General features: G+C 40.0%; 1 protein-coding gene across 1 annotated transcript in view; it reads right to left on the reverse strand.

Annotated features, from left to right (window-relative positions):
- The window catches only part of hecw2a (HECT, C2 and WW domain containing E3 ubiquitin protein ligase 2a), a 339,242-nt gene that overhangs the window by 92,087 nt on the left and 230,510 nt on the right, over positions 1 to 16,645 (reverse strand). The window contains exons 14-16 of the mRNA XM_060827390.1: positions 12,917 to 13,102; positions 11,367 to 11,501; positions 10,449 to 10,551 (exon numbers count right to left, since the gene is read on the reverse strand). Of these exons, the coding sequence (XP_060683373.1) occupies positions 10,449 to 10,551; positions 11,367 to 11,501; positions 12,917 to 13,102 (424 nt within the window). The remainder of the gene's footprint in view (positions 1 to 10,448; positions 10,552 to 11,366; positions 11,502 to 12,916; positions 13,103 to 16,645) is intronic.

Here is a 16,645-nt window from a genome sequence, read left to right on the forward strand (position 1 = left end):
GATTGAAACTTACAGAATACTGAGAGGCCTGGATAGAGTGGATGTGAATAAGATGTTTGTTTCTGCTAGTAGGAGAGACTAGGACCCGACAGCCTCAGAGTGAAGGGACGAACCTTTAGAACTGAGATGAGGAGGAATTTCTTCAGCCAGAGGGTGGGTAATCTGTGGAATTCATTGCTGCAGAGGGCTGTGGAAGCCAAGTCATTGAGTGTATTTAAGACAGAGATAGACAGGTTCTTGATTAGTAAGGGGATCAAAGGTTATAGGGAAAAGACAGGAGAATGGGGTTGAGAAACATATCAGACATGATTGAATGGTGGAGTAGAATTGATGGGTTAAACGGTCTAATTCCACTCCTATATTTTATGGTTTTATGACCTAACATCTGATAGGAAAAAAAACTCCTAATTTCTATCTTAAATGGGCACCCACTTATTCCAAGATTATGTCCTCTCATCCCAAACTGTCCCACAAGGGGAAACAACCTCTCCCCATCTATCCTGCCAAGCACCTAAGAATTTTATGTGCTTTTCCTCTCATTCTTCAAAATCTAATTATTGTAATCCCAATCTACTCAACCTCTCCTCATAAGACAATTTCTCCATACCTGGAACTAAACCTAGTGAACCTTCTTCAGACTGCCCCCAATTCCTGTATCTCTTTCTTGAGAGCAGAACCCAAAACTGTTCATATTATTCCAGATGTGGTCGAACTAGGGCCTTGTATAGTTTGAGCAAGGCCACCCCATTTTTAAATTCCAGTCCATTTTAAATTAGAAAGTGTATTCTGACTCTTAGTTCCCTGACTGACTGAGCATGTGCAAGCCTCCTGAGCCACACATGTACAGAGGTTCGGCAGTGTGTGTGAGCGTGGGTATGGCAGTGAATGTACATGAGACGCTCTGATGAAGAGTTATCGCAACTCAAAATGTTAGCTTGCTTTCTTTCCATGGATGCTGCCTGATCTGCTGTGATCTTCAGCACTTTTTGTTTTTAATGCATGTGAAACATTGTGTATGTGTGAGAGTGTGTTGTGACAGAATGTGTGAGAGACTGAGTGGCAGCTAGCCCAGTTATAACAGTTTACATACGGACAGTTTTCATGAAACTAATTTGAGAATGCATGTGCAATCATCTCCCTGGAGTGTACTGCACATGATCCTCAGTGTAAGTAAACACAGTCTTTAAATAAAGGCCAACATCCCATTTGCCTTCCCTTTTACCTGCTGAACTCAAACACTAGCTTTTGGTGATTCATGCCTGAGGGTCCCCAAATGTCTATGTGTTGTAGCTCTCTGAAGCGTTTTTCCATTGAAATAATATTCAGCTCTTCTATTCCTCCTGCCAAAGTGCACAACCTCACAAAGGCTTGTTTAGTCACGACTTATTCCATAAAAATATCAAAAGTATAAGCAAATGCTGAAAACAACGAAGAGTAACATTTTTGTATATAGGTTCTTGGAGATATCGCCTACAAATCATGATTTGCAATATGATCTTAAGCTTTTTTTGGTTTGGAAGACATTGCTTGTTAGAATTTGTGGATATAGCAAAATCAAGAAACTGAACAGCCAGCAGTATTCTGAAAGCTGCCTGCAATCACTTGAGAATAAGTAACATGTAACCAAATTTTATTGGGGTCTAAGTGACATGTGGCAAAATTGGATGACAAATGCAGCAAGACCCAACTCGATATCTGGAGCAACGTGCATCATCTTTAATGTTCTTCACATGCTGCATGGTGAAATGCTCACCAGGTAGCAGTGAGATACCATTTGATGAGGATTCATTCTGAGGATTAGGGTTAACAATGCTTGTTAAGTGCCTTGTTAATATCCTAACTCATTAAAATTCAGCCTCCCATCTTACCAAACTCAATAAACAAAGTTGATGTCAGGAAAGTGTGACAAGGAATCCAGTGTGTGTATCTGGCAGATTCAACTCGCCATGTTCCCTGAATGATTTCTGTGATGCCTACAACCAAACTGCAGGCCATGATCCACAGGTACCCACCGCATACCACCCACCCTCCATGAACACTGCCATCCATTATCTGCCAACTCATCAGAAACAGCCTGGCACTACTCTGATGCACTGGCTCTGGAAGGACAGGCTTGCACAGTTCGAATCCCGCCAAGTCAGATGGTGGAATTTGAATTCAATGAAAATCTGAAAATAAGCGTCTGAAAATGACCATGAATCCATTGTTGATTATCAGGAAAAAAAATCTGGCTCACTAATGTCCTTTAGGGAAGAAAACTGTCATCCTTACCCAAACTGGCCTACATGTGATTGCAGGCACACAGCAATGTGGTTGACTCTTATCTGTCCTCTGGAAAATTAAGGATGCGCAATAAATGCTGCCTAGTGAGCAACGCCCTTATCCAATGCAGGAATCAAAAAGGAGAGGACGTGGTAAATGACTTACCATGTGAGGGAGGGTCTGTCACTTTCACTCAACTTTAAGGCTTTTAAAGAGAAAAAAACACTGACCAGAGACCCCATGTGATGTACAATACACAGGTACACAGGCTGCCTCCTCCCTGGACATCCTACAGCATTGAGCCTCTCTGGGTCTCACCTCCCTATCACAGCCACTGCAGGACAACTCTTTAACACCTACATCTTCACACATGGAGAGGACTGAAAAACAGGGAGGTGGAACGAGGAGGATTAAAGGTGTCAGTCTGACCCAGTGCAATGTACACGCCTTGGTCCTCTTGCTTCTAGATGGTGCTGTGGGTTCTCAGCGCACACCTCCATCCAGTGAGCCTGGTCTGTGGCCATGAGAAGCTGTCTGGTGATGTGCAAATGTGTTTATCTTTCATCTCACATCCCTGTCGGCCTCTCCTGTTCCTCCTTCGACATTTTGACAAAGTCTCTGATTGCCAACACCACAGGGTCTTCTCCTGGCTAGAGCTGAGCAGGTGCCACGTTTCCAACAGCCCTCCATGTGCTAGGGACCGGGGTATTTCTTCCTCAGCCAGCTGCAGAGCTGTTGTAGTGGTACTCTCCAGACTGTGTACCCACACTGTTTCTGCCTAGCGTTCCTCCCGAGGTGCCAGTCTATAGGCTGGTGGGGGTGCAGGAAGCAGGCTTGCTGATGCTTTCTCTGAGGCGTCAGTACAGTCGTGCTCAGAGGTCCAGCACAGTGCTTCTGGGGGAGATGAGCATTTTTCTGTCGAGGTGGTGGGGAGGCTAGCATAACCCGCAGCACACCAGAGAGACGAGGCATCATAGCCGGTGTGCAGTGATTGAGAGTAACACCGGTGTTCATGGGACAGTGGCAGTGGAATGAAGAAAGGTACTGACGTGTTTGGCAGGACACAGGTGTTTCAGTTTCCCTGCAGGACAGGTCCATTTTTCCCGTGAGGGTCACGATTCACTCATTGCAGGAGGTAAGGACTCAGAGGGCAGGAACCCTTGTGAGCTCTCTCTGCCATGTTACAGGCCGCCTTCTCTTGTAACAGGAGGAAGCTGGATAATGAGTGAGATAACAGTGAGTGACACAATGCTCAAGCTAGTGTAAATGGTAGAAAGGTGGTGAGGTGATCAAGGAAATGATTAGGCAGCATAGAGGCCTTGAAGAGTTAATGGTGCGGGAGGTTGAGAAGGGAAGAAGAGCGAGTGAGGTAAGGTGTTCCATGTAATAGTGAGAGTTGGTGGGAGGTGAGTATAATAGCATAAACATAGTGAATGTGTGCAGTCAGAAAGCAGAGTCACACTTAAACTGGCAGAGTGGGCAAGGTCACTAACTTTCTTGCAATCTTGCTGCCCGCTCCTCCACACCCTGGAGACAACAGTAACACTGGTGGTGACCTCAGATCAGGCTGGCAGGGTCTGGGGGCATAGCCTCCTCTGCTACTCCTCCAGCAAAAGGACGCCTCTTCTCTGGACCACCCTATTCACCAGGACACCACAGTCCTGTTGGGGAAATCATGCACCACTGTCCCCTTCTTCGGCATGTTCAAACTCCATCCTCGACTGAGCAGGGCAGCTTTGGTAAGCCAGTGATCACCCAGGTTCACCGAGGAGGGGGGCTTTTTAAGATGGCACAAAAACAGGGAATGTCAATCTCTTGGCAAATGTCCACCGAGTGGTTAAAATTAAATGTGAGAGATGTCATAGAGACAGCGGACATTGTTAGTGCGTGGAGTTGGATAAGAGACAGCAAGAAAACTCGCTTGGCCTTGTGGTGACAAATCTTCCAAAACATTCAAGTGCAACACTGATTTAACCACACAATATAAAATTCAGCCCACAGATTACACTTCAGTGAAGTACTGCATACAAAGAGCACTAAAAGCAGGGATTTGGTGAATGAGGGAATCGTTTGCTGTGAGGGACAAGGAGTTTGTTTGGTTTTTTACAAAACGTGGCATGGTCCATATGATAACTTCAATTTCAAGACCTAAGCCAATTGCAATCAAAATTGATGTTTGAAAGAACCAATCCTAATAATTTACTGGTCCTGATCAGTTACAAAACCCATTCCAGGTACAAGTATGTTTTTACAAGTTTCACAGAATCTATTAACTTTATCATAACAAGTACAACAGAAAAGGTATTTAATAAAACAGTGACTTCTCAGTCAATCCTTTTTGGAACGACAATTCACGACACTGATTGACTGGGCACATATATTTTTTCTCATACAACATGGAGACAGGCTTTTCGGCTCAAACTGGTCCATGAGGACCAAAATGTCCATCAATGCAAGCCCCACTTCCCTGCATTTGGCCCATATCCACTTAAACCTTTCCTTTCCATGTCCCTGTCAAAATGCCTTTTAAATGTTGTTAATGTACCCACCTCAACCACTTCCGCTGGCAGCTCATTCCATATGTGTACCATTTTCTGTGTCAAAAAAGTTGTCCTTTGGGTTCCCTTTTATTCTTTTCCCTCTAACCTTAAACTGATGCCCTCTCGTCCTTGATTCCCCAACCCTGTAAAAAAGACTGAGTGCATTCACCTTATCCATGCCTGTCATGATCTTATATACTTCTATAAGATCCCTCTTCAGTCTCCTGTGCTCAAAGAACAAAAGTCCTAGCTTGTCCAACCTCTCCCTACAACTCAGACCACTGATTCCTGGCAACATCATTGTAAATGTCTTCTGCAGTCTTTCCAGTTTAATAACATCCTTCCTATAACAAGGTGACCAAAACTGAAAACAGTACTCCAAGTGTAGCTTCACCAATGTCCTGTATAACTGCAATATAACATCCCAACTTACATACTCGATGCTCTGACTGATGAAGGACAGTGCCAAAAGCCTTCATCACTGCCCTGTCAACCTGTGACTCCACTTTCAGAGAACTATACACCTGAAGTCCTTAAAACGCTACCATTCACCACAAAACTCCTGCCTTGATTTGGCTTTCCAAAATGCAAGACCTCACACTTATCTATATTAAACTCCATTTGCCATTTCTTGGTCCACCTCCCCAGCTGATCAAGGTCCTGTTGCAATTTCTGAGAACCTTTCCCACTGTCCACAATACCCTCTATTTTAGTCTCTTACTGTCTTCCATTGCCTGAAGTTCTCCTTCTGCCTTCGGCCTTTTCCTGTGCACCACACCATTCAGAATCACTTCTTGTTATCTATTAAACTATGTACATGATAAGTGTCATCCTGAATTCTAATTGGCTTGTCAACATTTGGACAGCACTTGATCCGTCTCAGATTGGCTAAACAGTGTATACCCTAACCCCAGTATATCCCCAATATTCAAACTAATATATCTGAATATTCTGAAAAACCTCAAGATGTTTTACTTAAAATAACAGTTATTGCATGAGCTCACTTGACTCTGGACTCTAAAATAAATTCAAGCTGAAAGTAACCATACAAACTAACATACATAGGTCTTCAAGTTACAAAAATTTGGAATATAGTTGTGTCTTTGATTAAAAGTCTTTTATCTCAAAAGAATTTTCAGATTTGTTAGCCTGAGCTATAAAAGCAATCATAAAACCATAGATGTATGACCTTCTTATAAACTCTTGCAGTTGACCATTGTTCCTGACTGAAACTAACCACAATTAAGCAGAATACAATTTAATTCCTCACATGTTTAATGAAGTCAACATTATTAACTATTGAAAAAGAGTTCAATCCTACAGGTCTGAGGCAGGAAGTGAGAGACAGTGAGACCTGAAAGTTGAAACATTAATGAGGTGAGCAAGTAGGTGATTGGTTGCCGAATTTTACTTATTTTTTCTGACTAGGACTGGGATTAGGGAAATAAGTATTGTGTTACATGTATAACTTATTACATCAACAAATAATCATTGGGTGACCTTTCAAAATTTGAAAACCTAGTTTGCGAAATAAAATACAAAGACATAGCACAGCACATGATGTATTTCAACTGTAGTGTGTGAGATCACGAACATCAATACAATCCACAGCAAATGCATGTGCAGCACAAGAAATTTGGGTGAGAGTTCATGAGCAGGAGTCTGAGTTTTAGGCACAGGTAGAGAAAGAATTACTGGGACTCTTTGTTCCAAGAAACAGACTCCTTAGTTCAGATTTGGTTTGTGGGTGGGGGCAGGGAGAAAGGAGAAGGGCAAGGAAAGGTTGAGCATCCAGAAGGTAACACTGAAAGCTTGTTAGCTTCTGGACTTGTTCAGTGGGTTCAAGGCTCTTACAGCTGATGAGAGCATTCACTGCTCTATGTCTCAGGATAATACCCTGACCAATCAGAGTCAACCTACCTGGTTTAAAAATTTAAACAAAGCCTGGCAGCAGACTTGCAATTATTAATTTTTATATTCTTGATTTGAATTTATTGTTATGTGTACCGAGGCACAGTGAAAAGCTTTGTCTTGTCCTCTTCAGGGTAATGCCTATATCAATCAGATTCCACTTGCCAGTCAATCAGCACACTCCTCTTGTGTAGTTTGCCCCCTAAGTTGGTGCTCTTGTGAACTGTCTTGATGAGTGCAAGATAGAAAGCTGCACCAAAACATGGTCTTTGTGAACAGTACTCAAGTTCTGTATAACTAAATGATTATTTGAAAGTCATTACGCTTGATGTGGTGGCCAACATAAGTTACCTGCTACAAAATACAATGGTTTACAATCGAGAGGGCAATAACAAATCCACTTTGTCAGCTGAGTGTCAGAAAAAAACCCAAAACCCCAATCATGGAACTGAATTTGCTAAGCTTTGAACAAATTTAATTAAGTAGGTTTGACTCCTATAGTCAGTCTGCACATAACACCAGAACAGAACACAGCATAAGTACCTTCATGCTCAGCTAAAACCAGTCTCTATTTACAATTTCTCTCAAAAGTCTTTTTTTCTGGAATTTCACCCCATTATTTCACCTTTGATGTGCACTAATTCCCAGGTTACAAATGGTCACTGTCACCTGCAACTCACTGCATCTGAGTTCCTGTGAAAGTTCTTACTCTGAAATTGAAAGAACATCTACTGGACAGTTACTTATTGGACTCCCTAATTCATATGAGCAAAGATGGCTTTGATTTTTAGCTAATTTGCAATTTTTTTTCCTTTATTCCTTGGGTACACGTGAAAATGGATGTGTGTTGTGAACCATTCCCCCAAGCTTTGAACACACAATAAACCCTGCTTTGTTTTAAACCTAAAGGATTTGCTGCAGGTGTTAAAATAGAAGCATATTTAATGTCTTGAGTCCATGTGATTCTTTTTTTCAGTTCTCAGGTGAGTGTGGGCGAATGTGGGTTAATGGTTGAGCATTTAGTTCCTTGATGTACAAAGCATGATGGGAGAGAATGCTACCATATGAATTCCAGAGAGGCCAACTCTGAATGCAAGCCACCAGAGATAAACCAAGATTCACGTTAGTTAAACCCACCTCTTTGGCTCAAAACTGGCCCCAAAGAGTAGGGGGGGGGGACTTTGAGGATCTGTCAAAAGGGGAGAAGTGATTTATTGGTTAGCTCTGCTGATATGCAGTTTTTGGTTGATAGTTTTACTTACTACTCATTAAAACTGTAAATGTATTGCTTTAAATTTTTTTCTAAAACTCATGTTGATTGTTCTGGCAGTCTTTATCTTTTTGAAATTTCTTTAGTGGCCCTCCTGAGGGAGAGAAGAACTGAATGTGCCACTACATGCAAAAACACTGGATAACCCTGATGTCAAAGATATATAAGAACTATACAAGAAAGGACATCATAGTGTTGGGGTTTAATATACTATCAATAGTAGAGGATTGACGAACTAACTAGTAGTTGAGATGAATGGATTATCTTCAAGATGGCATGCTATAACTAGTGGGTACTAAAGGACTCAGTGCTGGGATCTCAACAGTTGCCAATCTATATTCCAGACTTTGATAACGGGATGGAGTACAATGTAACCAAATTTGATGACAAGGAAAAGCGGATTGTGAGGATGACAAAAAAATTCTGACTGGGCAACAATGGTGCATCAAATATAATGTGGAAAATATGAGGTTATCGTTCTTTGATAAGAAGAATAAGAAATCACACTATTATTTATATCGAATAAATAAATACAGAATGCTTCATTGCAATCAGAGGGATCCGAATGTCCTCGTATCTTAATTATAAAATAATAGCATCCAGGTACAGCAAGCAATTTAGAAGGCAAACTGATTGTCATCCTTTATTGGAAAGACGATGGAGTATAAAAGTAAGGTAGTCTTGCTCCAACTATATAGAGTATTGGTTAGATCACATGGAGAGTATACAGTTTTGATCTTCTTATTTCAGAGGAGACATAATCACATTGGAGGCAGTTCAACGCAAGTTCTGTGGACTGATTCCTGGAAGATGACATTCAAGGAAAGGTTGAGCAGGTTAGGTCTGTGCTCAATGGAATATCGAAGAACAAGAAGTAATCTTATTGAAATGTAAAAGATTCTTAAGGAACTTGACAGGTTAGAAGTTGAAAGGTCCTTGTGTTGGCATTTTGGTCTACAAGGGTGGGAAGAGTTATAGGAAGCAGGCAAAAAAGTGGAATTAATGTCATATGTTCATACTGAATGGCAGTGTAGACACGAAGGACCAAATGGCTTATACCTGTCAGTTCTTATTTTCTTAGAATACCATTTAATTTAATCAGGAGAAATGTTCCTATTTCCTAATGACAATGTCAACTATACACAAATGGATTATTAGTTGACAAACAGTAGGAAAAATATCTGTTTCAATTATACAGGACCTTTAAAGAACACATAAAATAGTTTTAATAAAATTACATGTATTGTGTAAAGTGGCAAATAATTGTGGGTGAGACTGAAGATTTTAAATTAATCTTAGAATTCAATTTTATGCTGTTTAATCCCATGTTCTTGTTGTCAAGAAGTTGCTGTAACCTTCCCAGGCATTTTGCTGCCACCAGGTGGTGGGAAGCTGCAACTGTTGTGAGGAATAGCAGAATTTCTGGAGAAACTGTAAATACAATAAAAACATATGCTAAAAATAGAGCTAGCCATAGAGTCATAGAGATGTACAGTATGGAAATAGACGCTTTGGTCCAACTTGTTCATGCCAACTAGATTCCTAGCCCAATCTAGTCCCATTTGCCAGCATTTGGCCCATATTCCTCTAAACCCTTCCTCTTTATATAGCCATCCAGATGCCTGTTAAATGTTGTAATTGTACTAGCCTCCACTGCTTCCTTTGGCAGCTCATTCCACACACACACCACCCTCTGCGTGAAACTGTTGCCCCTTAGGTCTCTTTTATATCTTGCCCCTCCCACCCGAAACCTATGCCCCTTAGTTCTAGATTCCACACACCCGCCTCCCCCACCACCACCCCCCCCCACCCCCCACCTCCACCCCAGGGAAAAGACCTTGTCTATTTATCCTATACATGCCCCATATGATTTTATAAACTTTTATAAGGTCACCCCTCAGCCTCCAATGCTTTAGGGAAAACAGCCGCAGCCTATTCAGTCTCTCCCTATAGCTCAAATCCTCCAATCATAGCAACATCCTTGTAAATCTTTTCTGAACCCTTTCAAGTTTCACAACATCCTTCCGATAGGAAAGAGACCAGAATTGCACGCAATATTCCAGCAGTGGCCTAACCAATGTTCTGTACAGCCACAACATGACCTCCCAACTCCTGTACTCAATACTCTGACCAATAAAGGAAAACAGAGCAAACGCCTTCTTCACTATCCTATCTACTGTGACTATACTTTCAAGGAACTATGAACCTACACTCCAAGGTCTCTTGTCTCCAAAGGGAATGTTTTACATTACTTTGCAATGGGATGTACTTGTGTCAAATATGTTCAAATAAAATTAATAAAATTTACATTTCACATTTTAACACATACTATAGTAAGTTATTCAAAAACATTTGGATTATGTTTCTTGCTTAGATACTTGACGTTGAGTTCAGGTTCATTCCTGTAGTACTTAAACCCATCAAACGTACCACTTAAGTCCATGTAAACAGAAAATTTAACATACCCACTGGCACCAAGTCTTGATTGTGGTTTCGACTAATGGTGCCAAATGTGCTAGACGGTCTGGGAATAACTGGGGGGCCTACATGACGAGAGTCATCTGCCACCTAGTAGAAATAAATAAAGCTCTTTAGTGTTTGAGCAAAATTATGCATAACAGAAATTTCAATTGCCATTTTCACAATTAGCTCAATATATTATAATGTCCTGAATGCACACTTTCAGTTTTCACAGGTTAAAATGCAAAGTACTTTGCAGTTTCTCCTCCTTTCCATTATCTTGTACTATATGAACCCGAACAGAAAGTGGGAAATCAACCAAAAGGAGATGACCATGATAGGTCAAGAGTGACTCCACTTCTATTAACCTTCCTTTTAATGGGGTATCTTGCTCTTCATGAAGCATCTTCACACAATGTCAAGGGAAAGATTTGTATCTTATTTCACGATTGTGCATCTTGAGCCTGTGGAGACGGTGAGGACTACAGATGCTGGAGAGTCAGAGTAGATAAGTGGAAAAAGCACAGCGGGTCAGGAGCAGAGAGTCAACATTTCGGGCAAGACCCTTCAGTGTCCTCTCACCACACTAATCAGCTCAGTTTGGCATTGAAATACCAAGCAGCAGCCCTAATTCAATGTTTTATTTAGTTTAGAAACAATTACAGACCTATAAGCTGAAATGAAAAAGTGATTTCTCCAGATGGATATATGAATCATTTAAATCTGCTAAAATAAAGCTAGGTGCCTCATCTCAGGTAAATTCTTCCTCATTGTTCATCACCTTGCATCTTCTTATGTCATTCAGATGAATCTAATAACATTCAATTATACAAAATACAATTCTAGCAATAGTCTCAATTGTCCTAATCATAAGGGTATTTTTGCCTATTGAGAAAGGCTACACCATGGATACTGACACCTACCTCACCGGCACTGTGGCTACGCTGTCTTTGCAAGTGCTGTCGATGAACTAATGCGATCGAGGGTCTAGCAGTCTGAAGAGGAAGGCGTGGATCTATGAAAGTGGTGCTACGGGAATTGTGATCAACAAAAAAGGGCTGGAAAAGGGACAAAGGAAATCAACAACAAATTACACAAAATACTTCGACTGTGCACACTTCTGTTTAGAAAAGTTTTAGTTTTAATTTTAAATGTCACATTCAATCATACTACTGGAACATAGAAGAATCCCGCTGTTTGTAAAGCATTTTCAAAATTTAATTGGGTAACCTATATGCAATGGACTTTCAACGACTAACTTTGTCAGTGATAAAAGGAGCACACTCCAAATTCATCAAAATTCAATCAAACTCATGAGAGCTTCCTCATATCCAAAGGAGCTCTTCTGAGGTAAGAAATAAACATAATTAAAATGATTTACAATGTGTATGAACAGCTGCAAGGAAGCCTTAATTATGATGTTGATATGAATTAAAGTTCAACTAATTTTATTTGAAGTCTCAAATATTAATAATTAATATATCCTCATCAAAGTGATGAATTTCAAGGTGTAATCTAAAGGCCCATCATTTTACTATATTGTACTAAAACATGATAGACTATTTCAATTTAAGATTGATGACAACTCACCAAGTAAACCTGCAGATTGTAAAATCTAGTTTCCAGAGTCCATTTGACATTTCATTTTGTGAACTGTTGAACAGAGCAAGTACTGCTAGAGAATAGCTTGATATTAGTTTAGACTAAATGATTTTAAGGATACTATGTATAATGTGGGTTAATGTGATTCATAGGAACCAGATTCAGACCTGGAATTTGCTCAGCGTTCTAGGTCCAGGCTTGTAAACACTTGAATAAAATCAAAGAACTGTGAATGCTGGGAATCCGAAGCAAAAACAAAGTGCTGGAGAAACTCAGAAGGTCTAGCAGCATCTATAGAGAGGGAGACAGGGTTAACTTTTTGAGTTCAGTGATCTTTCATTCCATTTTTGTTTTAAGCACTTTGTGTCTGGACCACTGTAGAGATGAAAGAATCTGACTTGAGCAGAGAAGGCAATAAACTTTTTATCATGGAAAGGAATCAGAAGTATGCAGTTCTCAGTTTTCTTACCAAATCAATAAAGTGAAGGGCAGAAATTCTCAATTCTGAAAACTCAACACAAATACACTTCAATCAAGTATAAAATACACTTCAATCAAATATAAAATACACTTAAATATAAAAAGAGTCTTGCATTCATAAAGTTATTTTTACCAACAGCGCTTTACAGCAAATATTTCTGAAGCATGATCATTGCTATAATGTAGATTTATGTAACTTTTTTTGCACTGATTGTGATCAACAGATATTTCAAGTCTAAAATGATAGGCAGGTGGAGGATTCCTCTATTCAAAAAAATCAAGCTTAATCTTAAAATGCATGGTGTTAAAAAGTCACAGATTGATCATATACTGTTATTGTGTGTACGTGTGTCAAGTCAGATTTTATCTTCCATGTTGGGATCCAACTCACCTTTCCCTGATGGTCATGCTTCATTTCCCAACCTCTTGGGAGTTCCAGCTGTTTATTAGCAAATAAGTTCAGGAATAAAACTAGGTCTCGATTATGCTGATAGCGCTCAAAATTATGGGCATCCCGTCTCACTTTGGTGATCATGTGTTTTAAGCATGTATTGCTTGTAAACATTCGATAGGCACACTGTCAAAAACAATTCAAAATTGACAATAGTGACCACCATAATATGAGACATTATTATCTCCAAAACAAGATCAGTTTATTACTTATGAGCAGTAATGTTGCAAACATAATATGCAATTAAATATTTTTAAAATCTTCACAACTTTCCATACAATCACACATAACTCAAATCCTGTAGTGCTTGTAAAATTGGAAATAAAATACTCCATAAAATATTTGATCATATTATCTCTATATTTCATTGATATCCTTCAAACATGGTCATACCCAGTCATTCTCCCAGCTCCTACTTAAAAAGAGCTGATCAATAGAGCATAAATTACTTAAACGAGAATGAATACAACCTTAATATTGCCCTAGAAAGAATAATCCCTAGATTTTGCTCATCTTGTCATTTCAAACCTATACATTATTTTGTGATTGAACAAGTTAAATAATCATTCTCAATATCTAATATTCACAACATAGGAGAGAGCCCAGTGATAGTATTGGTGGACTGTTAATCCAAAGACCCAGGTAATGTTCTGGGAATTCAGGTTCAAATCCCACCATGGCAGATGGTGGGATTTCAATTCAATTTTAAAAACATATAATTAAGATCTAATGATGACCGTGAATCAATTGTCAGGAAAAACCCATCTGGCTCATTACTGTCATCTGTACCTGGTCTGGTCTACATGTAACTGCATACCCATGGCAATTAGAGATGGGCAATAAATGTTGATCAAGTTAGAAAAGCCAGTGCATTTGTTAAAAATCATGATCTTTCAAATTTATTTTCTGCAATGAAAATAAGTTCAAGTATTTGGGCACCTTCTGATCTGTCATTCTTGTTGCTTTCATCTGAACCCTTTGTAAGCATCAATATATTATACTGCAAATCGTATCGCAAATTCATTCTTACCAATGAATTATATCCAGTTAAAATCACATTTTTAAAAGGCAGAAATCCATAAGACTTTTGTCATTTTAGATAAAATAATTGGCATCCATTTTAACTTGTGACAACTATCCATTGTACCTCCATTTTGTTATGACCAGATCTTTGGTGGGATTCCCCAATTTGTTCTGGCACCAGATGGGAATGTCTGTATCTTGGGTGAGGAGGAATTAACTGGCATCCTTTCTTTATTACTCACTCCATCAGTTAGTTGCAAAAAGGTTAATTTAAAAATAATCCCTTGCCTTGTAGATACATTTTTTTCTAGACCAAAATAAACTAACTTTTGCAAAGGGAGCCAAGCCAGGCATTTTTGATTTAAAAAAAGGTGAATTTATTAATTACTAAACACAAAAATAATCAGTAACACAATGTATCACAGATTAGAAAAATGAGATGCATCTAAAATGATAGAAGTTAAGAAACAAAAACACTGATCAGTCTTTGAATTGCTCACAAAGAACAGATAGCTGAATGCTGGAGGCCTTGCAGTGTGGTAACGTTGAGGTTGGTACTGGACAGTCGGCTTCATGACTTTTAGTTTTGCAGATTGGCTGTGATTCTGTAGTTAAAATGTTTTTCAAAATGGATTGAATTCCAGCATTCGTGGTTCACTGTCTTTAAAAAAACACTTCATATTTCCTGTGGACTGGTTTGCAGCATTCACATATGGAGAGGGTCTTCACTTCCAACATAAGGCGACGAGGAGAGTCCTTCACTTGTGACCATCACTATTCACTAGTGCTATAACATAGGGTGGTACATAGGATAGCATTCAGTTCCACTAATCTCCAGCAGCAGAGTTGATCCTGGCTTTTTAATCGCTGTCCTTGTGTATTCCTGGCAGATATACCTGCAAAAGGTGGCTTTTTGCTGAGGGGATATATGGTCAGCAGCCCCCTGTCCCACGCCCCAATTATCTGTTCTTATTAAGTGATTCCCTATTTAAAAGTTTCCTGACAATTTACATGTGCCACATTCCATTGGTATCACATAAGAGTTTCCCAGTCACGCAGTAAATTTAGTGTCGAGTGTGTGGTGCGGGAAAAGCATAGCCGGTAAGGCAGCATCCAAGGAGCAGGAGAGTCGACGTTTTTGGGAAATGCCTGATGAAGGCCTTTTGCTTGAACCGTGACTCTCCTGCTCTTTGGGTGCTGCCTGACCTGCTGTGCTTTTCCAGCTCCACATTCTCAACTCTAATCTCCAGCAGCTGCAGTCCTCACTTTAACCAAGCAGTGAATTTAGTCCATTATCATTTTTTTTTCTGCAGCAGTGTTCCTTTTAAAAACAGCATATTTTAGAAATAAAAGTTTAAAAATGTCAACAAATTTTTTGGGGTTCTGATCCAACATCGTCACAATTTTACTTTCAATGAACTAACGTGCATTATTTTGCTGTGATCCACACAATCCATCAGCAATTCTCTACGTCAATTTTCTCTGAACATATTAGTATTTCTCATATTGATGAAGTGGCCACATGGCTCACTGTCTTTAAAAAAAACTTCATACTTCTATAAGTATCCTCCTTTACGTCACATGATATATTACAGTGTATAGCAGTATTAAAACCCTCAGAAATACAGTCACCTCCATGCAGTCTTTTCAATTATCACCACTTACTGGTTTTTTTTTAAAGCTGTGCGGTTCTGCTCAGGAAAAGTAAATTCGAGGCCTAATTATTCCTTTTTCTTCAGAGGCTTCAATATGACTTCTTTCTCAACTTCTTAACTACTGTAACAAGATGTTACTTATGTAGTATATTACGTAGTATATTTCACTGCTCTCTTTACATGCTTATTCCAGACTAGTTTTTTCTCTCTGACTGATTTCAAAGTTATGTGATCAATTCCACCATGATTTACCTGAATCTCATTATACCACAGGAGCCACTGTCCGGTTTGCACCCACTGAACCCAGCAGCCCTGCCACTGAAAGATGCTCTGCTAGTGAGAAAAAGCCAATGAAAAATCATCCCACTGAAGACTCAAGCTGACATATTGAAGGTCTGTAGGAAAAGAAAGTTATAAGCAAGGCAGGAGGAAGACCTTGGCTGGCCCCAGTTCAGTGATAATTCTTCTTTAGGATGTTCAGGAAAGGAGAAGTCCTCTTCCCTCGGAACAGGACAAGGAGGTTGCATCATCTCACCATGCCTAAATAGAGCAAGCAAAGGAGGTCTGCAGCTGTAGGGTCATCCAGGCACAAGTGCTTCAATGCTCTTACCATCTCCTTCTTGGTAAGTACTTCATGTTTCACTTCCTTTGGAGGTTTATAAATGGCAACATGCCAGGGTGAGTTAGGTGAAAAGAGAGAACCCAGCCACTGGCGACAATGGGGTCAGGCTCCACCTTGATGAAGGAATGGCTTCACCTTGGTGATCGGGCACTCATCTGTCCGTGTTTCCTGCAGCGAGGTTATTTCATAGTGGCTGCATGCAGGAGGCATTCAGTGTTCCCATCCTGGGTCCCTAAGCTGCCACCAGTACTGGTTTCGTTGCTACAGTTATCAAACGGCAAACATTGTTAGACTTATTCCGACAGGAATAAATACAGGGTACAGAGCAAAAGAAAAGATGCAGCCTGGCAGCAGTGTGCCTGTTACCAT

The sequence above is a fragment of the Hemiscyllium ocellatum genome, chromosome 7, assembly GCF_020745735.1.
Source record: "Hemiscyllium ocellatum isolate sHemOce1 chromosome 7, sHemOce1.pat.X.cur, whole genome shotgun sequence".
Lineage (NCBI taxonomy): Eukaryota > Metazoa > Chordata > Chondrichthyes > Orectolobiformes > Hemiscylliidae > Hemiscyllium > Hemiscyllium ocellatum.